Below are 21465 nucleotides of genomic sequence, written 5' to 3'. Positions count from 1 at the left end.
AAACTGTTGTACCTGCCTCTTCCTCTTTTCTCGCTCTAGAATGAAGACAAACACTGAATCACTTCAATGAAAGGAACGCATGAAGGATTTTTAATGAACTCCAGACTGAGATACAGACTGAAAAACCTGCTTTAACATTTCAGGCACAATATGGTCAAATTGTTTCAACTAGTCCATTTTTAATTTAATGTTAAATGTAATTTATTTTCTTTCTTTTTTTCAATTTTTGGTAACAAATAAAAGGAAAATCAAACACTGATGCCATTTAAATCACATGCTTATTTTTGCTTTTTCGTCCTGATTATTGACATCTGTGCTCTGATGGAACAAAAAATGACAAGGTGTGTGTGTGCGCGTGTGTGCAGCAAGGTGTGAATGGGAACACAAATGCTCATTTGTGAGTGTGCAAGTATGCAGTAGTATAAATGGCTGTTTATGTGTATATGTTTCAGTGTATGTCGCCATTTTTCCTGTGTCTGCTCTAATTGCAGCAACTCAGAAAGGAAGAAACATTTTTGTTTTGTCATTTGTATTAATACGATGTAATGTTGGGTTTTCAAATGAGGTATTTTAAGAGTTACATGTATCTCTGCCAATGTCATTTCACACTATTTTTATTGTCAATCAGAAGCAGTTTTATTTTCACAATCATGCATTTCATATGGGGTCACTGGTGCACAGGTGTCCCAGGCACTGCTGTCCTCGTGTTTCATTCCTGTTCTCTAGGGAGGGAGGGACATGCTCTGCTTTTTTCAAAAAAAAAAAAAAAAGACAATTATTTCAATGAATGAAAGGAGGGAAAAAACCACCAGGGATGTGATGACATGCTCCATGATGTTCTTTTAATTTAGTTAGCTAAATTTACTGTTATTTTATATCAATGAGAAAAATATCTTTTATCGGGTAAGGTTGAACTTTGTGTGGTGACTGTGAACATTCACATTTGAGAAGTAAAATGGAAGAAAATCTGAAGAAATTTATGAAATAAAACAAAAACACGGGATGTGCATTTGGCTGGTTTTGTGCTTGCTCTGTAGTAACGGTTATGTCCTTATCCCATCTATGTATCATTTCTTCAGTTTACACTTTATTTTCTTTGGAGAACATGTCTGTGAAACTATAACATGACAGAAAACACCCCCCTTCCAACTATTGCATAGATAGGCTAAAAAGTTATTTCAGCATATGAATTTGAATACAGTTTAAAAAAAATTACAACTATCTTAACCTTAAACTGCAGCACTCAGTCATATGTGTCATAACTGGATCCAAAGTTGCTCTCAGAGAAGCTTCGAGATCCACAAAAGTGAGGCTACATTTAGTGAACATGTAAAGAGTCATTTCTCTGAAAAGTTCCGGTTCTCCACGCTGAGAGAGAAAGTCAAATGAGCAGAGAATCCCAGTCAAAGTCATCCTGGATCTCCTCACTGTTGCTGTGCAGACTCTTTAATGGAAGACGCTGTCGAGGTGTCATAGACTGAGGCTGCATCCCAGCTGAGATGGAAAGAGAAACATGGTCTAAATGTTCGAGCAAAGGGAAGTGAAAACTTCTAACAACTTTTAAATAACTTGTGCTTCACAACAGTCAGACTGCAAGTCCTATTTTTTTATGTCTACCTTAATAAAGCAGTTACATGTCCATATGTTCATTGAAACAGTTTTTGGTCACTGTAAATAACTTTTCCTGTCCATAATGGCTTTTAAAGAAATCCCTTTCTAACATCATTCAGCTGAAGCTAATATGGGATCCCTCACTTTGTCTTTCCCTGGACAGTGTTTTCTCACTGAGCTGTGGTGGAGACATAGTATGGAAAAAAAAAATTGGTACTAAAAGCATAAACTTTGATCAATATCAACTTGATCCTCATATCTGTTTCATGTTAATGTGCATTTAACACTAAATACAGACTCTGCATTTTGTCTCCCATCCATCATTCACATTAAAATCTCCTTTAGAAGAGATGCCTTCAGAAAGAAGTGACTGCAGCGAGCACACACTATTTCAGAGTACATAAGTGGGTGTGAGTATTATTTTTTTAAGACAGGCTTGAAAAGTGTGAACCTATCCTTATGAGTCTTTCACAAGCCACACTGGATTCTGCTAAGTTGTGATTAAAAAAAAGCTTACAAGAAAACAACAACATAAATTTAAACTCTTACCGGTTGTATTGGCAGGCTGCATTAGTTGTGGTCTTTGAAGGCCTGGTGCTTGCATGTGCAGAGCCCTCCGGGGCAGCTGTGCTCCGTTGGCGGGGGGTAGTATTGGAGGGTAAGGGAGGGGTGAGGGGTGAGTGAGGCTGGCGAGGGTAGGAGGTGGATTGGAGGTGGCTGGCAGGGCTTGTAAGGGGTGAGGTGCACCGATGGCCAGTGGGGAGTTGTTGCCAGAGGTGATCATGCCTTTCTGAGTGAAGAAGCGGTTCCGAGAGTCACAGAGTTTTTTTCGGGTCCAGCGCCCAGTCGCAGAGCTCTGCCTGCCGCATGCTCTCCAGCAAGTCTGGAAACAACAGAAAATTAGGGAAACGTTTAGAGGTAGGCAGATCTAGAAAATGGGTGTGGAGAACAAGACTGAGAGGAGCACAGACCTGGGTGACCAGAGAGGTCTATGTTTGCCCAGTCTAAATGGCTGGCAATGCGGAAGCTCTCCTTCAGAGAATCTGGGTTACTGAACCAGTCAGGTGGCACAGCTAAAGTGGGAGGCAGGAAAGTAACTTTAGAAAGCAACGTACTGTCTTATGTTGCTGGTTTTAAAAACAGTACAGCATTAGGGAGTTCATAAGATAATGCGAGACTCACTGTACTGTGAAATGCGTTCTGTCTCATGAGGATGTGCAGCTGGTGGAGGTGGTGGAGGTGGTGCAGGCGCAGGGTGAGGAGACAGCGGTAACAGAGTTGGAGTGTGAAGTGGAGTAATGTCATGGTTTGGGGCAGCACCATCCGCTGGAAGAAAAAGAAAATAAGTCCTTTGCCCGAGCCATTTATGTGTGTCATGTATAATTTTTAAAACTAATGTGCACAGAACACCCGTACACACATAGCACTTACACTGCGAGCCTCCCCTCTCACGCATAGTCTTGACGAGAGACTTAAAAGATGCATACAAGTCCGGTAGGTTCAGCTCATCAAAGGTGAAACGCAGTGGAGGATCAGTGTTGTTCAATGAGCCAACAGCAGGGGCAGCAACACATGAAGGCACAGCACATACAGAAGAATGAGCAGGTCCTGATGCGCTGCAAGCTGGCACAGGTGTCGTGTTAGGGGTGCAGGAGAATGTGGAAACAGATACGAGTCCTGAATTAGCAGGAAAAGAATCAGAAGCATCAGAGAACGACGGAGCAGCTGGAGAAGCTGTAGATATACTGGCAGCAGACAGATGTGTAGCAGAAGTAGTGTGGATGGAAAAATGGGGCCCAGGTGAATAGGCAGGTGGAAAAGAATTGATGGTGGCCACTGGAGCAGCAGCTGGGAGCTCAGCTGAAGGAGAGACGGACGAATGAGGGACAGGGAGACTGGAGACGGAGCTTGGCATGTAGGGTGATGGCTGCTGTGAGGATAAAAGATAAGATATTAAGTTAGGTGGTGTTTAATTAAGAAAACCACCCAGAAGAACTGGCTATGATAAAGACAGGAGGAAGTGACTCTACCTTGCATGGGGGAGGAGAAAGGGAAGTAGGCTGGGGAGATTGTTGCTGGATAGTTCCGAGGGGCTCTGCGTTAAGAAGCTGGTGGTCTGTGTGTGGGGCGGTTTGTAGTTGATGAGGGGAGGGACCCCTGTCTGCTTTGGTCCCTGGTACTTGTGGAACCTGTAACAGCACAGTGTTACTGTTTGCAGTGGTGAAAAAGCAATTAAAATCCTGTAAAAAACTAAATGTAGTTAACTCAAGTTATAGTCAAATACAAAATGAAAAATATAAATCAAAAACACAGTTTTTAAATGTAACCCCTGCTTTTATCCCTTCTGGTTTTGAGATACCTCTGCTTCAGTTTCTGTGTCCAGCCCAGTACAACATAAGTGAGTAGTGACTAATCTACAGAAACACTGTAAACAGTTTTTATGGCAACAGTTTCTTCTATATAAAGTAGCCCTATCAAAATTGCTGAAGGCCATGTCTGCAGATTATCCAGAGTAATACTGTTTCTGGAAAGACATTGGTGTTGAATTTTAAGTGTTGAGGAAGCTACTTTGAAAGTGTAGCTTTGCAAACTACCAATTACTTCACTCTGGAAGAAGTTAAAGTTCCCCTAGGGAAAAATCTGGTTTGATTAACTAAAACTACTCACAAAAATTCAATTATTTCAAACTACTCTGTAAAAACAAAAAAGTAAAAATAAAAATTCAAATTTACGCTATTCATGATACAGAATAATAACAAATGCCACTCAGTTGAGTCTATTAGCTGAGACCTAAATATGTCCTAAATAAAACTACATCTAGGCTTTTTACAAGGGCAACAATGCAAAGAATGTTACATTTTGCTGTAAACAAATCTGGGTTTTGTATCATCTAACTACAACTACAACAGTGAAGAAAATATATTTAACTTGTGTTAGGGTGATTTTTATTTTTCAGTAGATATGAATAGAATTAGTTAAGGTTTTTATTATATAGCATACATAAGTCTATATACTTTAATCTCACAGTTATGTTTATGTAGTTACATATCACCCTGTTTAACATCAAAAGGACTGGTTCACTAAAACACTGAATCTCGTTAGATTTACAGCTTTGGCAAAGAGAGTCCACAGTTACTTTACTATCACCACCTGGCAGATGAGCCCAGGGGAATTGGGGTTTACTGGGACACTATGGTCAGTAAACAGAGATTAGATCTGAAGCCAGGAAGAGGAGAAAACTTCAAAGGTAGAACCATTACACACACACACAGGCAGAGCAGTTTTAATTAGTGGAACCGGAAAGCAACGCCTAATATGGAACAGTTAGTTGGAAACAAAGGAAGAAGTAAGTGTCTATGTAGAAATTAAGACAGTATAGGTATTCCTCCCCTTTTTAGGGCGCTGTTCACACCCATTGGAGCAGAGAGGACGATTGGAGGACAGACGGACAGACTGAAGGGCCAATAACGGAAGAGTTAAGTTTAAACCACGGCTTCTCCCCAACAGTTTTTGACCAATTAGATAGTAACACCTTTTCATACAAATATTGTATACCGACAAGTTGAGGACAGTCTTTTCTGTTTTCCCAAAACAGTGAAGATCCATGTGTACATGCTTATTTTGATACGCTAATGCATAATAAATTTCACCCAGTGAAATATCCTTTTATTAGTCTTCTCTTCTCAAATAAAAGAACTCTCCTCACACTTGCAAGGTTTTAGAACATTAGTCTGACTTAATAACTACAAGTATTCAACTTGTGCCTTTTTAGACAATAAAAACAGCTTGAAGAAATTTTGGCATATGATTTTACTTGTCAAAGACGGTCTCTCAAAGACAGTTACACAGTGGTAAAATACAAATAAAAATCATTCATTTCTATTTATGGGTTAAAATATTTTGCAGTTTCAGAACTTAACAACACAAAAAATAAATTGAACTACTTGAATCACCATGCAAATATGAGTGTAGTTGCATGACCATCAAGCTACTGCAAAATGTAGTTAAACTACTAGTTTAATTACATGTAGTCCCCAACACTGTGAACGTTTAATGTATTTCTTTTAATTCTGTAAACACCACAAATGAAGTTTCACTCATTAATTTCTTAAGGTGTATGTAGAACTCTCAGAATTCTCAAACCAGGTTCATACATTTAAAACCTCAGCATATCTGCATGGGTACATACCACCAGAGATAATTTAGTAAAAATGTTTTGTGGTGACCTAACACTGAAGTAAAAGGTATCAGGAATACAATGAACTCGAGTGTCTCGTACAACTGGTCCCTTCAGTGTGTGAAGTGTTTATGAATATGAGCTTTAATCAATTCATCATTGAAATCTTAATCTGCCTAACTTCTGCTTACTTTGATCTAATTAATATAGTTAAAAGTAACATTTGGGGATAAAATGCCAGAATCCCAAAGTTGTGCTTGTACTTTTTTGTATTTTGGGCACAATACAAGTTGAGTAATGTTAAACAACATACCTCGTTCCTCTCCTCTTCCTCCTCTGGATAGGGACGTTTAGGTGCCCTCACTTGATTCACCTCTGCAGGTGCATCCATTGTCCAATAGGAACCCTTGAATGACAATAACGTTAAGTCTTTACCGTTTCTTCCATCTCATACGATGCAAATTCTAACAAAAAGCACGTCTTAACATAAAAAGTAAATCACCTTGCCAGGGTCGCTCTGTGGGCGAGGAACTTTCCTGAAGCACTTATTTAGAGACAGATTATGCCGAATGGAGTTCTGTTAATGACACAGAATTATATAATTCAGGCCTGTATTGGCTGGTGATGCAAATACTGAAATCACCAATCACCAAATGAACCACATTGAACATGCTTCTACTTTAGTTACAAACCTAACAATACTATTTTCTGAGAATATGTTGTTGTTCTACCTTAACGCTTACCTTCCAGCCACGGCCTGCTCGGCTGTAGTAAGGGAAAGTGTCACTGATCCAGGTGTAGATGTCATTCAAGCTTAACTTCCTCTCAGGTGAAGCTGCTATTGCCATAGCGATTAGAGTGGCATAGCTGTGAGGGGGTTTTCCTTTAGAGTTAGACTGAGAAGGGTCTGGCACAGAGGGTAGGAAGTCTCCTCTCTCCCTCCCTCTGTCTTTCTTCTTGTCCCTCTCCGCACCTCCTCCTCCTCTCTCTTTCCCCGGGCGCAGGCTGCTGAATCCCAGCTGAGGCAGCCAGTCAATACTGGTGAGACTAGAGTCCAAGTCAGAGGACATGTCTTTCTTTTTTCACTTTGTCCAGGATCTGAAGGATCAGAAGAGGAAGTACTAGATAAGCATGTTCTTTTACATGTTTACTCTGGACACTGTGGACAACGGTGAGGAACGCCATACTACGTTCACTCATGCCTGTAATTTAATACTGTGGATCGTGCCTGATCCTATACTGCCAATCAATGTCAGTTACAAACCAGTAAGTTGAGACACAGGATACTTCTCTGGTAACTATTCACTGACAAGCAAATGTTGAATGTATCTACATATAAACATGCCAATTCCATCTAGTCTCTAATTTCTCAAGATGAAGAGTGACGTGCTTACCTCTGTGTAGTCACTTGAGGCCCAAGGCCTTAAAGAGTGTTATTATTTGTTGCTGTCATCAGCTGCACACAACTGCAGACAAACTGGTGTCCGTCCTCCCCTTCAGACTGCTCTTTTCAGCATCTTGATCTCCACAAGGCCTCTAGTCATACCTTTGGTTGGTGAAAAGTTTGTGTAACTTTGGAGAACTATACACAAAAACTTATCCGACAGCTTCCTTTTTCTCTCCCTCCCTCTCTCCTTCCCCTCCCTTTCTGACTTTACCCGAATGATGTCACTCACTCCTCCCCCTCTGTAGCATCACTCTTTGTGCCCGCCTCTATGAGCTGGTCCCACCTCTTCAGCCTTTCACAACCTGAAAAAGTTTCTGCACCTCTGGTCCTGGGTGGGCCAGGAGCCAGGAACAACCTGTAACATGTACCTAAAGTTCTTTGGTTGTTTTACTAAGATCCAAACCCTTACTCTATTACTGGGCATGTGGGCTTGATTTAGAAACATGAACACAGAAGCACAGAACAGGAGTACATATTTAAAGTAGCAGCTCACTTTATTGAAGCACTTTATCAGGATGTTGAAAGCAGTGAAATCCTGTACAGTAACAGATCAGAAACAGAAGGACAGGTGATGACCTCCCTACAGACTGCTGAAGAAGGCCAGGAGGCCGGTGTCAGGGGACGGGTGGGCCAAGAGCTTCTGGATCTGTTAAAAATATTGTTAAAACATGTTAATCACTTTCACTTGTCACTTTACTGAGACTGGCCATGTCCTAGTCAACAATCACAGTGATAAAGGTATCACGCAGTTCACAAGACTGTAGACTGGCATTTTATCTGCAGCACTGTCTCAGCAGCACAAGGACTAGAGCTGCAATGACTTGTCAATTAATTGATTGGCTTATCAACAAAAAAATTAACTGGCTGGTCTGATAATGGAATGATCATTTTAGACACAATAAAAGATTAAATAGCAAACCTTGTATGGTTCCAGCTTCTCATATGTGAGAATTTAATATTTTTCTTAGTTACATACAGTAACGTAAACTGAATATCTTTGGTTGGCAAAACAAGCTATCTGAATACCAAACCTTAAAATCTGGGAAAATGCAACTGGAATTTTAACTATTTTCTGACAGAACTGACGTGAGCCCTGATTTTCAGGACTCTTGACTAGACTTGGACTTGAGCACTGATGACTCGGACTCAAACACTGACTGCATTCGGACTCGTAAGTCATAGACGAGGACTTTTTTATTTTTATTTTAAATTTGTTTTGTAATGGGGCTTAATAATTTGAAATAAGATATTAAAACCTATCGGCTCGCACCATGCTGTATCCAACACACTTCCATTGAAGTGTACAATCTACCTTTCTATAAACAACTCTGATGCATCACACTGCCAAGCAATATAGTGATGCAATACACTGTTAGGTTTGGAATCTAAAATGGTGAGAGCTGTGTCAGCTGTGTTTAACGTAGACCTTGACAACAGGGACTTGACTTGGACTAATCTTTGGTGACTCGGACTCAAATGCTGGGGACTTGAGGCTCAACTCGGACATGAGGTTTAGTCACTCAACTACAACACTGTTTCTGACAATATACAGTATAAAAAGAATGATTAATCAGTCAACTGAGTAAACAAGCCGCAGATTAATCAGTGATGAAAATAATCACTAATCTGTAAATGCAGCTCTACTAAGGGCACACCAAGTTTGTTTTGGAGTATACTGTAAATGCTACATTTATGACACATCTAAGCAAGCAAATGTATATCAGTGCAACAAAGAGCAGCTGTAGTAAGCACCTCCTTGAAGTTGGGGTGTTTGGCGTCTTGAACCAGCTGCAGCAGAACAGCCTCTGTGGTGGTAAGGAAAGCTCCACTCTGTTTCAGTCGGGATAGAGCAAATAAACGGTCCGTCTGGCTGTGGAGAAACACAAAAGTGTGGAGCAATACATCACATTTGTAGTTATTGGTGATAATGACCACAGATACATACCTTCTGGATGAGACCGCATCAGCCACAATATGAACCTCCATTCCTTTTTCAAGCAGGTCATATGTTGTGCACTGTGGAAAAACGAGGAGCAGAGGTAAGTATGAGCAAAGTTTTTCCATCAAACTCATCATGCATTAACTGTGGAAACTCTGCGGCACACCATGCTAGAAAAACTAATAGAAATACATATGTACTAACCTAATTACATTACATAATAAAAGCATAATAGCTCATCTGTCTCTCAGTTTTTCTGCCATTTTTACTCCACTAGCATGTATATGCAGCATAAAAATATTATATATCGACACATTTTGAAATTTTGTTAGTGGCTGTTTCATTAACTCTAATTTCTGGTGGACACTGGGTGAAAAAATGTTAACTTGTTAGCAAAAAGGCAACAGATATAAAAAGGAAATCTTTTTATTAGGAATTCATGCAACAAATTGCAGAAGCCACACACTGGTGTGTATGATTATGGTCAGCCATCTTTTACAACTGCATTAAAGTCAACTGGAAAATCAAATAACTGTATTTCCTAATAAATGTAACTACAGTACATATATATAGTATATTCCAAATAAAGTCAGGAAGCATACATGCAGAGAAATAAAGCAAGAAGATTCCAGTTGTACTTGTGTTTTCTTTTTTGATACAGAAAAGGGTGTTACTTTGAGGGCTAAACTGCAGAAACAACAACATGATCTTACTGCGATACAGGCGTGTGCCTCTATTCCACACAATATAATCTGTCTGGGGTTCCCGAGGGTCTGCAGCTCCTTCTCCACACCTTCTATAATCATGGTAAATGAAGTTTTAGTGTGAGCCGTCAGGTCTTCTGCTCCCAGCTCTGGTACTGTGGGACCCAAGCCTTTGGGGTACTGCTCTGTCAAAATAGGAGGAATGCCCAGAACACGACTGGCCTGTGAGATGAAGAGAAGACCCCTCAGATTTGATCTGATCTGTTCAGATATTTAATCTGACAGGCTGATAAGTGGTATGACTGATGGGCATTGAGATACTTGTGATGGTATTGACAACCTGAAGCAATCTGGCCGCGTTGCTGACAATGTCAGTAAAATGGAAGATGTTGGGTCTGAACTTCTCTTGCATGTCACAGAGGAAAAGCACTGCATCTTTAGTGGAGAGCCTGCCAATGTTTGCCACTGCCAGAGCAATTAACAAGAAGAAAATAAACAAAAGGAGTCCTGACACATGAGATGCAATGTACACTCCTGACAACAGACCAATAACACCTGAAGAAATAAGCAATACATTTCATATTTGCTTTAACTTTTTGAAAATTTACTTATTTTTAACAACAAGTTACATTTTGTAAGTACAGGACAGAGGCTTCCTTCGTTGAATGTGAAGTATATCTTCTACGGTGTTGCATTATCTTGGTACTATAATGGTCAAACAGTATCACAGCTATACAATCATGAATTTAGAGCAACACAGAACTTAAATATTACAAAGATAACTTACTGTTGCTGCTTGAATCGTAAAAGTGAAGAGGAGTGGGTCACAGCCAGACTGTAGAGTTCAACTGTCAGTTTTAAGTTTTCAATTCTTGCACGTAAAAGAGATTAACGAACTGGACAATCAACATATGATTACATTAACGCTGTGAAATAATATAAACAACACTATACCGTTATGACCCCAAAGTCAAAATCATAACTTACCTAGCAAGTAGCTAAGAAGAAACCAGATCAAGTCATTTGATCAACAACGCCTTCTCAGAAGCGTATTGACCAATAGGATTACGTGGCCTAGAGATTGATGTTTCCTTGAGCCAATAGCAGCCCACGTTTGTCGCGAATCGCCTCGTCAACTCAGGTGGGTGGGCATAACAAATTAACCCAAAGTGGTGGTGAAGATGTCTGACAATGCAGAGTCTTCGACAGAAACGCAAAAAGAGGAGGTTCAGCCAGACGACCCAACAACAAATGAAGAGAAGAAAAAAAGTAAGAAACAGCAATATGTCGAAATTAATTCTTAGCTAAGGAATGACGGCCATTCGTTTACGGGAAATGTTTTTAATGCTAAAGAAAACAATTCCGGGTATGTGACGTATAAAATAATCGCCATATATTTGGGCCAACTGGAAAGCTGCCTTTTTCTGTGTAGCCAATAAGCATTCAACTTGTTAACATGTGGTACTGTCGTTTCGGTGAATGGCTAAAACTAATGCTAATATTGTGAACGCAACATCTTTTTGTTATTATAGCATAATTTTGAACATTACTTTAAAGAGAAGGTGTGTGTCTCATTAATTTATCAAGTCTTGTGGTAATGCAAATAGCAATAACATATATTATGTATATGGATATTATTAAGTACAAGTAACGAGTTCAAGTTAGCTTAAACATGCCACGGGCAAGTATACTATCTAAACAGTTTTACGAATGGACTGTACAGTTTATAGTTTCACGTTTTGGGGTTAGACGTATTTTGTAGTATTACTGTAACAGTAATTGTGTTTTCCTATATTGTAATTCATTATCTGTTTTCTATACCAGTGCCCACATACAAGTGTCCACAGGAGTTACATTGTTTATAAATACATTAATAAACGCTATAGATTCTGTTTACAATCATATCATATTATAGTGTGTAATAGAAATTTGTCATATTCTTTTAACCGTTTACAAATGCCTAATATGGGGATTTAAAGTAAGTTGTTACTAAACTTTAAATTTTAAATCTCAGTTTGCATATGTATAATTTCACATTCATTGCTGACTGTTGCACATACAGCTGATGTAGCATATATTCTTATTTCTTTAGACCTCTGATTAAGAAGCCAGGCCTTGATCAAACTGTTTTGAACAATTTTAGACCTATTTCTAAGCTGTCTTTTATTTCGAAAATTTTAGAAAAGGTGGTGTATACACACTTGAAATCCTTTTTAGATGAGCAGAACTTGCTGGAAGTCTTTCAATTGGGTTTTAAAACCCGGCATAGCACAGAATCAGCCCTGTTGAGGGTTTTTAATGATATTTATATGGCAACTGATGCTGGCAATTTTGTGGTTCTTGTTTTATTGAATTTGACAGCTGCCTTTGATATGGTTGACCATGATATTTTGATATTGCGACTGGAACAATTCGTGGGTATCCGGGGCAGTGCCCTGGAGTGGTTTAGGTCGTATCTGTCGGGCAGGACGATGTCTGTTGGGCTCGCAGATATTGAATCCTCATCCTCAGTGATAGCGTCTGGGGTACCGCAGGGCTCTGTGTTAGGGCCACTGCTCTTCTCCTTATATCTTCTTCCTCTGGGCAGTATTTTTAGAAAGTACGGTGTTTCATTTCACTGTTACGCTGATGATGTTCAAATGTATCTGCCACTGAGGGGTTTGGACTTAGCCTCGGTTACACCACTATTGTCTTGTTTTGGTGAGGTGAAGAATTGGATGTTTCTAAATCTTTTAAAATTAAATGATGCTAAGACTGAGGTGGTAGTGCTTAGCCCGAGCAATGTTAGTGAGCTCCCCCTAATGGACTTTGGCTGTTTGATGCAGTATGTACAGCCAATTGTTACTAGCCTAGGGGTCAAAGTTGACTCGGGTCTTAAGTTGGAAAGCCAAGTAAGTGTGGTGGTAAAGGCTAGTTTTTTTCACCTGCGACGGCTGGCAAAAATAAAACCATTTCTTCCAAGGAAACACTTTGAGACAGCAATACATGCATTTATAACATCTCGCTTAGATTACTGTAACTCGCTTTATTTTGGGGTTAATCAGAGGTCTCTCGATCGCCTACAGAAGATTCAGAATGCGGCTGCTCGACTGCTGGTTGGTGGGAGAAAAAGGGAGCATATAACGCCCGTTTTGGCTTCTCTGCACTGGTTACCAGTGCATCTTAGAATTCATTTTAAGATTCTTTTGTTTGTATATAAGGCTGTGAATGGACTGGCACCACCTTACATGTCAGAGCTACTACTAATGACAGCTGTTGCCGTGCATCAGATCTGACGAGCTGATTAAGGTCTGAAACCTTGTGAGAGACTTTGAGACTCTGGAACTCTTAGAGTGCCCAAACATTTGCACTGTGCCATAATAATGTTTTTATTTTTTATTTTTTCCATTTCCAAGAGAGACTGTGTTAACATCTTTTCAAATAAAAAATCACCAAAATCTGTTATTTATCAGGGGTGCCTAAACTTTTGCATGAGACTGGCATTCATTGTGGACAACAAAGGAAGAATTTCATTGTGCAGGGAAACATGTTTCCTTACTGTACATATGACAATAAGCATTTTGATTTTATTTGATTTGATTAACTTAGCTAATAGAGTTGTTTTGGGGAAAATGTTTTATTTATACACATATATATAATGTTTCAAAATATATTAGTATTGATTCACATGTTATTAACTAATAAAAATAAATAAAATCTATCTAATAATTTTAGTAAGCGTGTGAACGTAAAAATAATAATCACTTTATTTGGCCAAGTATGTTACACACACAAGGAATTTGTGTTAGTTTTTCTTCATTTAAAAATAAATTTTTAAAAAATAAAACAAATTCTGTAGTATTCTTTAGTGAAAGCCCACCATCATAGTTTTTGTTTTTCCACCCTGGTACAGTGATCATGTGTGAATTTAACTAGTACTTTTTGAGGTTTAGATTCGTCTAGACCTGTCTGGGTGACAGCAGTAGTTTCACTTCTAAGTTCTCCTCTCCTCTTCTCTTTATAGTTGATGTTCTGCTGAAGGCAGTGGGAGACACTCCTATAATGAAAACAAGGAAGTGGGCAGTGGAGCGGGGGAGGACGGTGCAGTCCCTTTCTCAGTTCATCTCTCGCTTCCTCAAGCTTGATGCCAGTGAACAACTGGTAAGAAATAAGTTTATCTTCTGGTTCATTTGATCTGCTCTTTCAAGTCATTACATCTAACTGAATCTGTTGTTTCTTTCAGTTCATCTATGTTAACCAGTCTTTTGCCCCCTCGCCGGATCAAGAAGCCGGTGTCCTCTTTGATGTGAGTACACATAAACTGTTTTAATGCCTTATGGTAGTAACTTGTTCTGCATTTTCCTCAACCTAAAGTAACTGTAATGACAGTCAGCAATGACTGCTTCTGAAAAAAAAGAAACAAGCATATACACAAAAGAGCAGTATATCAACAAAAAGTCCATCCACAGATAGCTGTAAATACTGTTGGTGAATCAGAGATAAACATTTAGTTCAAATAGATAGACAGGCCAGACCTAGTAATATTTATTTGGCATGTAGTCTCTTAGCCGTTAATAAGATATTAGAATAGTAGCCTGGCACTAAGCCTTGTAATTGGTAAGCCTATAGACCCAGCCCATGAGTCATGCTGAGCTTTGACCAGCAGAGGGGGCAATAAGTTGGAAGCACCATGTGACTCATGCTAAACCCCTCCTGATTTATGTATTCATAAATAACTGCAAAGACCTCCAGAGTCCAGAATTCACAGTGCACAGTTTATCATCCCACTGCACTCCCCGCTTGAAAGGTCAAAATTGAATAAAGACTTTGTTCTTTGTTGTTAAAATCAATTTTACACACTAATTTTGGAACTCTTTTGTCTGTTGCATCATCCCTCTGTCTTACTTTTATATTTAACACTAACATTTATGTCTTTCCCCCACCTCTGTTTGTGTCTTTTTCAGTGTTTTGGCAGTGATGGCAAGTTGGTTCTACATTACTGTAAATCTCAAGCCTGGGGTTAAGCTGCTTCCTATGACTCTACTTCTGATTCCCTCCTTAAATTTATCCTCCAAACATACACACAATATTATTTTTTCTTCTTGGCAATTTTTCTTTTGTTTTTTATGTACATAAACATTGTAAATAAATTATTGTGACAATATAAGCTTCTTTGCCCTGTATATTTTAAAACATCACCCTGAAAAATAATTCAATATCAGGTAAAAGACAATATTGTAACGTTATGCAGCTTAAACCAGTGATAAAAGTTTAGGCAAGGAACCGCCTCTGAAAAGGGACAGACATAGGATGAGGAGCACTACAGTAACAGATGGACATAGAGGGATTACATGCTTCAGGATGGGTTTGTGATATAAATTCCCAAAAAATACAGAAAAGAGAGTAGAGTGCCATAGGGACAGACACTCAGTTGCCCCATCAATCTTGCATCTCCATCTAACTACTGGGCAGGAGGATTTAAAGGGGGAAGTGCAGCTGGAGAGGGAATGGTCACCGATTCTCATCAATGAGGAGGACGGATTCAGAGGGGAAAGATAAAGAGTGCAGTGACATGGAGAATCTGTTCAAGATGGAGCAACTAAAACCAAATTCTTAAGGAGTTTTTGATTAAAGACACTTGAATGAGGCAGAGATAACGGAGGGTTGCAGGGTCAGAGGGCTGTAAGAAGTGGCAAGTGAAGGGATTGTTTCACTGTGATGATGGTTACCTCATGTTTGACCTGAAGTACTGCAGGGGACAAGAACAAGTCTTTGGTAGGTACTTGTCATTGACTATTTTAAAATAAGTAGATCTGAAATGATAAGTCACTCATCAGATAAATTAATCAACAGCTATCTTGATAATTGTTTCAATCAGTTCTTTTTTTAACTTTTTTAACAACAACAAAAAAAACATACCAAAGAGCTGATAGTTCCAGCTTCTTAAATGTGAGTATTTTACACTTTAATTTATGATAAATAAATGCAAGTACCCTGTCATCTGGAAAAATTTAATGAACATTTTTACGATTTTCTGACATATAGATTTTAAAATTTGTAATTATTGCAACCTAAAAATAACTATACTGCCACTCCTCTTTTTAAAAGACTTTCTGATGTATTGATAACATTATGATATTTTGCCTCTGAATGCAAGTCAAGTGAAGCAGATGTTTCCAAATCCTAGCTGACAAACCTGTCAGTGCATCTGAAAACCAGTAACCTCATGCATATCACAGAACTCAGTTTATGTTGGGGAATGAATTTCCAAGTCTTCCTATAAAATTAGGATATCTAATATTAGTTTTTAGGTCTTATTCAAGCTTGATAATTGCTGTTCTAGCTAATTCTGCAGTGAATTAGCCAGGCATGCAACTTGCTGTACTCACTGTTCATTGGTCACACTCAAAATGCTATCATTCCGATCGTTGAACAAACTGAAGAGTAATGTTATGAATGGTTTTTTTTCCTGAGAGAAAATTAGCTGTTTGCATGATTTTACTTAATGGTCACAAAGAAGTAGACAATATCATGGTTTCAGATAACTCTTAAGGGTAACCAGAATTACAATAATATCAGTAATATTTATGTATATTTAAAGTACATACATTTCAGAAGGAATACAGTATATTGCAGGATTTAAAGATATTTTACAACTTCTGCAGCTCATGCAGAAGTTTTTATAAATAACAATAAACACGTGTACAGGTTTATAGAATTTTAGCACTGAAAATTTATATAAAATAACATTTTGACTGTGGTTCAGTGGGTAAAGCAGTTGTCTCCCAACTAGAGGGTCAGAGGTTTGAATCTCGGTGCCTGCAGTCCACGTGTTGAACTGTCCATGGACAAGACACTGAACCTCCAAGTTGTCCCTGATGGTTAGAGCCATCGATGTAAGTTGGTGCCACAGATGGCTGCCTCGGTTCTGTACCGGAAACAAATTCCTTGTGTGTAACATACTTGGCCAAATACAGGTGATTATTATTTCAGGGGCTGTGAGCTGACAGGGAGACACTGTAGGAGACAGCAGACATGGCCACACTACATCACACCTAACACAAACGGATTAAAGCAGATTATCAGGGATTACTGGCAAAAATTTTATTTCAATCTATGTCTTATCCATAATTTCATCAAAAAAGTAATCTGTTGTTTTGCTCCCCTCCATCTTGTCTTCTACATAGGGTCCAGCAGTGGAGTCGATAATGAGCAGCAGGGTCAGGGCTAAGTGTGTCACTCAGGAAACTGTCAAATATTAGCGTGGGTGAAAGGACAGCATTCATTACTTTTTTTTTTCATATCCTCTTCCTATAAACAGCTGGGTGACCTTTTTGATCTCAGGAAGTATAACAACATGCCCTGAGTCCATGTCACCATATTGACACCTTGATATTAGCTTTTGGTTGCTCTATTCAGCAATCTGATGAATGAAATGTAAGAATGCCTCCTATGTCTTCTTTAGGTATGATAGGTATGAGTATAAATTCTAGCATTTTCAAATGACCTTATGCTACTGTTACATTGATCTACTACATGCACACTTTTTCTTTTTTTAAGTGTTAAGGTCACATCATTGACTCCAGGGATCAATAGCGGGTTAACACATTAAAGCTGTGTGAACAGCATACTGTTATGTCTTTGCATCCCACTGTTCTCTCCTCCTGTGAGCCACTGTGCACCCAAATCCTCTCTTTCTCTCTCATTTTTTATTTCCACCTTTCCTTTCCTATGTGTATCAACTTCAGAGCCTCCTATCCTGCTCCCTCCCCTCTCATTCTCTTTATCTTCCACCATTTTAATCATGCTGACTTTACAGTATCTCTTTGTCAGCTTTGTTTTGTTTCCTTCTGTTTGTACTGTTACATCACATTTATTGTTGCTTTCCATTTAATCCTGGCAGCTCATCACCTCTTAAAGCCTCTGTTCTTCCCTCTTGGTTCCATCTGTGACTGTATTAATACCCTCTCTCCCATTTCTCTTATTTCCACAAGCAGTCTTTCCTTTCTGCCCCTTCCCCTTCTTTCCCTTACTGTCTCCCCTCTCTTGCTCTCTAACCCCCACCACCACCACCACCACCTCCCTTCTTCTCCTCTGTGGCCATGCTGAAGAATATGTCCCGTCGTGCTCGCTCCCTGCTCTCCCTGACCTTGACTACTCTGGCTCTGGCCCTCTCCATCCTCGCTCTTTGCACCTCTTACTGGTGTGAGGGCACTCATAAGGTGGTCAAGCCCCTCTGCCTGTCGCCTGTCAAAATGAAGAACTGTGGTCAGAACAACAGCGAGCCTTACACCACAGGTATTGAGATGTTGTACTCTCTTTTACCTCTACACATCACAAGGTGTTTTGTGGTGCTCCACTATGCTTCCAAATATGTTATTTTTTCCATTCAAACTGTGTAACTTAAGGTAGCACTAGCATGAAACTCCAAATCAATCCACTCTGCTCTGTGCAGCACTCCCTGCTCTACTGTGCTCTACTATGATCTACTACTCTCTGCCCAGCTCTTCAGATATTTGTTGTCATGAAATTACATTAAATGAGTGCAACAAAATGTACCGATCAAGCAGAAATAATTGTAAATCTCTGATTGGTTAGAGAGGTCAGTCCCACTCAAAATCCTTTAGATGTGAATCTTTACACTGCTGCCAGTGGTGTTCAATGAGTCTGAGGCCCCTTTCCCACTGCCCAAAAACTCGTGTAAACTGGCCACACCTTGGCTTTTGATGACAGTGGGAATGCAACTACTGCTGTCAACTACTATGCAAGCAGCTCTCTCCAGATTTTGATAATGATTTGTTTTTGTAGAGCAGGCAGGGTGCAGAAATTCAGTTCCTAGTCAGTGAAACTTTAACATGATCAAGATGTTTAGTCAACAACATTTGATCTCATCCATGCTGAATGCATTTTATGCCAATTCTTAAAATAAAGGTTCTTAAAATGTGTGTATTTTTCTGCTTAAAACCTTTTCTGACAAACAAGGGCCTAAAGCAAAAGAAATTTATGCCAAGTTCCCCTCCCCATGGCTAACTAGTGTATTAAGCTACAGTGAACATGAAGCAACTGTAGGCCATGAGAATATGTCATGGATATGTTCCTTGCCTGCTTTGAAGAGTTGCACCCAGTATATGCTGAGTTATGCCCGAGGCACCGCCCCATTGTCCAAAACAGGCACAAAAATGAACATAAGATGCTCTTCTCAGTGTTACCTTTTTTGTGTTGTCACATAGAGAGTCCTACTCAGAGCCCCTTCAACCGTACACTGTCTCCAGCCAGGAGAGACGAGCTGGCCAAGATCAAGCAGCGGCAGCTGGCAAACGCAGTGCACTACATCTGGGAGACAGGGGAAGACAAGTTTGCTTTTAGATACTTCCACACTGGCTTCTGGGAAAGCTGTGAGAAACACAGCGATGGTGAGACCACAAAACAGATGCCCAGTCATACTCACAGTACTTACTTGGTCTTGGTCTCAGTGTTAGGCAGTTTCTTTTTTTCATATCTGTGAATTTTGTTGGCAGGAGAGAAATGTCGAAGCTTTATAGAGTTAACACCGGGGGAAACACAAGGTAGTACACTAATACAGTATGAAAAACATCAGCTATTAGTTTGGCCCAGTTGTAGTAGTTTTCCTATATGGATGTGTGTGTGTGTGTGTGTGTGTGTGTGTGTCCACTGAGTATGTCTTTTCAAATGTTGCAGGTGTGCTCTGGCTGTCAGTTATTTCAGAGTTTACATACATTGGCTTACTTGGAATGGGTTTCTTACTGATGTGGCTGGAAGTCTTGTGCTGTCATAAAGAAATGTGCTCGCTAAAACTCAATGCCTTTGCAGCTATCTGTACTGTGTTATCAGGTGAGATGTACTGTCTTCTTTAATTTCACTCCATATATGTCCAAAATCATTCTCCATTAATAAGGTAATCTGGGATGAATTCCCAGATTTAGTTAATAGATTTGTTTGTTTCATCTCCCACATAGGTCTTCTTGGGATGGTGGCTCATATGATGTACACCACAGTATTTCAGATGACAGTCATTGTAGGCCCTAAAGACTGGAGGCCTCAGTCCTGGGACTATGGCTGGTCATTTGCGTAGGTGGCTGCTGCTTAGAGAGAGCATACAAGCATGTGCATAAAATACCTGTTATCTGCAGAATATAGTGATATATGCCTCTACTCTCCTAACTATTCTAAATATCCTCTGTTCCTAGTCTTGCCTGGGTGTCCTTCAGTTGCTGTATGGGGGCCGCAGTGGTCACACTCAACTCCTACACAAAGACCATCATTGAGCGCCGTCGCAGAGAGATGCTCCGATTTGAGGAAGAGAGAGCTGCCACTCGTGCACCATCCTATGATGAGGTTGTTCCAGGTGGTGGGCTCTACTCGGTCACTGGCCTATTGCAGTGTCCAGATGGCATGATTGACGTGGCATGGGCCCCAAATGGCAGTGTGATTGGAGTGGGAAATGGGGATGTACCAACTCTAGTTTTGGTAGAAAGCTGTGGGCCAGAAGGGTGTGAGGACTGTGAGAGGGAGATGGATGAGATGGAGGAAGAGGCCAGTGACCAAGTTGATTCACCTTGTTAGGAGATCTATGACACATGTCAGAACAGAGGGCTGAAAAACTGAAAAAGGAAAGACCTTGCAGGAGAAGAATCAATGTGAGCAAACAGATGCTGTTTTTCTTTTCTCCCACTTTGCATGATCTTGGGATGTACCAAACAAACTTGAAATCGATTAAGTTATTATGTCTCAAAATGTCAAGTCTACATAGCACTGTCATCTCACATCAAGAATGTTTTGGGTTCGAGCCCCAGCCAACCCGGTGCCTTTCTGCGTGGAGTTTGTATGTTGTCCTTGTGCCTGTGTGGGTTCCCTCCAGGTACTCCAGCTTCCTCCCACAGTCCAAAGACATGCAGCTTAGGTAGATTGGTGGCTCTAAATTGCCTGTAGGAGTGAATGTGGGTGGCTGTTTGTCTACATGTCAGCGCTGTGATAGACTTGTGACCCCAGTGTCAACTGGGATTGGCTCCAGCCCCTGCAACCCTATTCAGGAGTAAGTGGTACAGATGATAGATGGATGGATGTAAAGCCTACATTGTATGTAGGTCACAGTCAGATGCAAGAATGTGTTCTGGGTGTTTCTCATTGTCTCATGTGGGGTACACCCTGGACAGGTTGCCAATCCATCGCAGAATGTGTATATTATTTTACTGTTTATAATGTATATTAACTTGCTGATTCTCAACAGAGCAGCTTGACCTTTAGAGTAACTATACAATTAGGTGGTCAGCTGATATGGGTTTTTCAATGGCTGATAGTTATCTTTAGAGAGCACGGAGGCCCATAGATTCAAGATTCAAGATTTTTATTTGCCATTTAAGCATAAACAGACAGTCTAGGCATATAGGAATTCTTGTGCAGCTCTCCTTTGGAATCAGGTAAGGAGTCAAAAGCCAGAAAGAACACTTAGTCTTAAAATAAAAAAGTTACATAAAGGCAACAAAGCATTAAAATTGGAATACACAAAAATAGGGTAATAGTATTTCCCACAGTGAACTTCAAACATCGCACTTAGTAATTCACATGGTGGAGTTGGATATGTCATTAC

General features: G+C 39.9%; 4 protein-coding genes across 6 annotated transcripts; 2 read left to right on the top strand and 2 right to left on the bottom strand.

The window, feature by feature from the left end:
• Positions 1 to 2426: 2426 nt before the first annotated feature.
• Positions 2427 to 7650, bottom strand: LOC109970193 (forkhead box protein J2-like). The gene is made up of 9 exons (XM_020617590.1): positions 7183 to 7650; positions 6532 to 6886; positions 6291 to 6365; positions 6102 to 6194; positions 3642 to 3800; positions 3043 to 3541; positions 2794 to 2937; positions 2583 to 2684; positions 2427 to 2494 (listed from the first exon to the last, which is right to left on the bottom strand). The coding sequence occupies exons 2-9, from the start codon at positions 6856 to 6858 to the stop codon at positions 2427 to 2429; spliced, it is 1467 nt and encodes a 488-aa protein (XP_020473246.1). The 5' UTR covers positions 6859 to 6886; positions 7183 to 7650.
• Positions 7651 to 7710: 60 nt separating this feature from the next.
• Positions 7711 to 10958, bottom strand: isoc2 (isochorismatase domain containing 2). 3 transcript variants are annotated; one of them, XM_020617559.1, is made up of 7 exons: positions 10866 to 10958; positions 10666 to 10713; positions 10219 to 10343; positions 9888 to 10100; positions 9181 to 9251; positions 8988 to 9105; positions 7711 to 7881 (listed from the first exon to the last, which is right to left on the bottom strand). In XM_020617559.1, coding segments are annotated over exons 2-7 (594 nt in total). In that variant the 5' UTR covers positions 10667 to 10713; positions 10866 to 10958; the 3' UTR covers positions 7711 to 7815. The 3 variants fall into 3 exon arrangements, with proteins under 3 accessions (XP_020473215.1, XP_020473213.1, XP_020473214.1); XM_020617557.1 differs by having other exon boundaries at positions 10666 to 10774; positions 10866 to 10952; XM_020617558.1 differs by having other exon boundaries at positions 10666 to 10749; positions 10866 to 10944.
• Positions 10959 to 11041: 83 nt separating this feature from the next.
• On the top strand, positions 11042 to 15004 carry atg12 (ATG12 autophagy related 12 homolog (S. cerevisiae)). The gene is made up of 4 exons (XM_020617561.1): positions 11042 to 11147; positions 13882 to 14018; positions 14101 to 14163; positions 14822 to 15004. The coding sequence occupies exons 1-4, from the start codon at positions 11060 to 11062 to the stop codon at positions 14879 to 14881; spliced, it is 348 nt and encodes a 115-aa protein (XP_020473217.1). The 5' UTR covers positions 11042 to 11059; the 3' UTR covers positions 14882 to 15004.
• Positions 15005 to 16815: 1811 nt separating this feature from the next.
• On the top strand, positions 16816 to 20725 carry LOC109970248 (germ cell-specific gene 1-like protein). The gene is made up of 6 exons (XM_020617677.1): positions 16816 to 18155; positions 19088 to 19270; positions 19376 to 19423; positions 19557 to 19709; positions 19835 to 19946; positions 20066 to 20725. The coding sequence occupies exons 1-6, from the start codon at positions 17960 to 17962 to the stop codon at positions 20439 to 20441; spliced, it is 1068 nt and encodes a 355-aa protein (XP_020473333.1). The 5' UTR covers positions 16816 to 17959; the 3' UTR covers positions 20442 to 20725.
• Positions 20726 to 21465: the final 740 nt, after the last annotated feature.

The sequence above is a fragment of the Monopterus albus genome, unplaced genomic scaffold, assembly GCF_001952655.1.
Source record: "Monopterus albus unplaced genomic scaffold, M_albus_1.0 scaffold192.1, whole genome shotgun sequence".
Taxonomy (NCBI): domain Eukaryota; kingdom Metazoa; phylum Chordata; class Actinopteri; order Synbranchiformes; family Synbranchidae; genus Monopterus; species Monopterus albus.
Note: the sequence above shows the minus strand (reverse complement) of the source record. Positions and strands in the feature narration are given on the sequence as shown.

Bases quoted from the DNA above. Each gene is read 5' to 3' on its own strand.
- LOC109970193 (XM_020617590.1), bottom strand. From the start codon at position 6,858: ATGTCCTCTGACTTGGACTCTAGTCTCACCAGTATTGACTGGCTGCCT. The intron at 3,542-3,641 runs GTAGAGTCACTT...TTATCCTCACAG, and splicing joins TTTCTCCTCCCCCATGCAAG to CAGCCATCACCCTACATGCC. The intron at 2,495-2,582 runs GTCTGTGCTCCT...TGTTGTTTCCAG, and splicing joins AGACCTCTCTGGTCACCCAG to ACTTGCTGGAGAGCATGCGG.
- isoc2 (XM_020617559.1), bottom strand. The intron at 10,101-10,218 runs GTTGTCAATACC...TTCATCTCACAG, and splicing joins ACGCGGCCAGATTGCTTCAG to GCCAGTCGTGTTCTGGGCAT. The intron at 9,106-9,180 runs GTATGTATCTGT...GTTTCTCCACAG, and splicing joins GATGCGGTCTCATCCAGAAG to CCAGACGGACCGTTTATTTG.
- atg12 (XM_020617561.1), top strand. From the start codon at position 11,060: ATGTCTGACAATGCAGAGTCTTCGACAGAAACGCAAAAAGAGGAGGTT. The intron at 14,019-14,100 runs GTAAGAAATAAG...TGTTTCTTTCAG, and splicing joins TTGATGCCAGTGAACAACTG to TTCATCTATGTTAACCAGTC. The intron at 14,164-14,821 runs GTGAGTACACAT...TGTCTTTTTCAG, and splicing joins AAGCCGGTGTCCTCTTTGAT to TGTTTTGGCAGTGATGGCAA.
- LOC109970248 (XM_020617677.1), top strand. From the start codon at position 17,960: ATGCTGAAGAATATGTCCCGTCGTGCTCGCTCCCTGCTCTCCCTGACC. The intron at 19,271-19,375 runs GTGAGACCACAA...TTTTGTTGGCAG, and splicing joins CTGTGAGAAACACAGCGATG to GAGAGAAATGTCGAAGCTTT. The intron at 19,947-20,065 runs GTAGGTGGCTGC...CTCTGTTCCTAG, and splicing joins GACTATGGCTGGTCATTTGC to TCTTGCCTGGGTGTCCTTCA.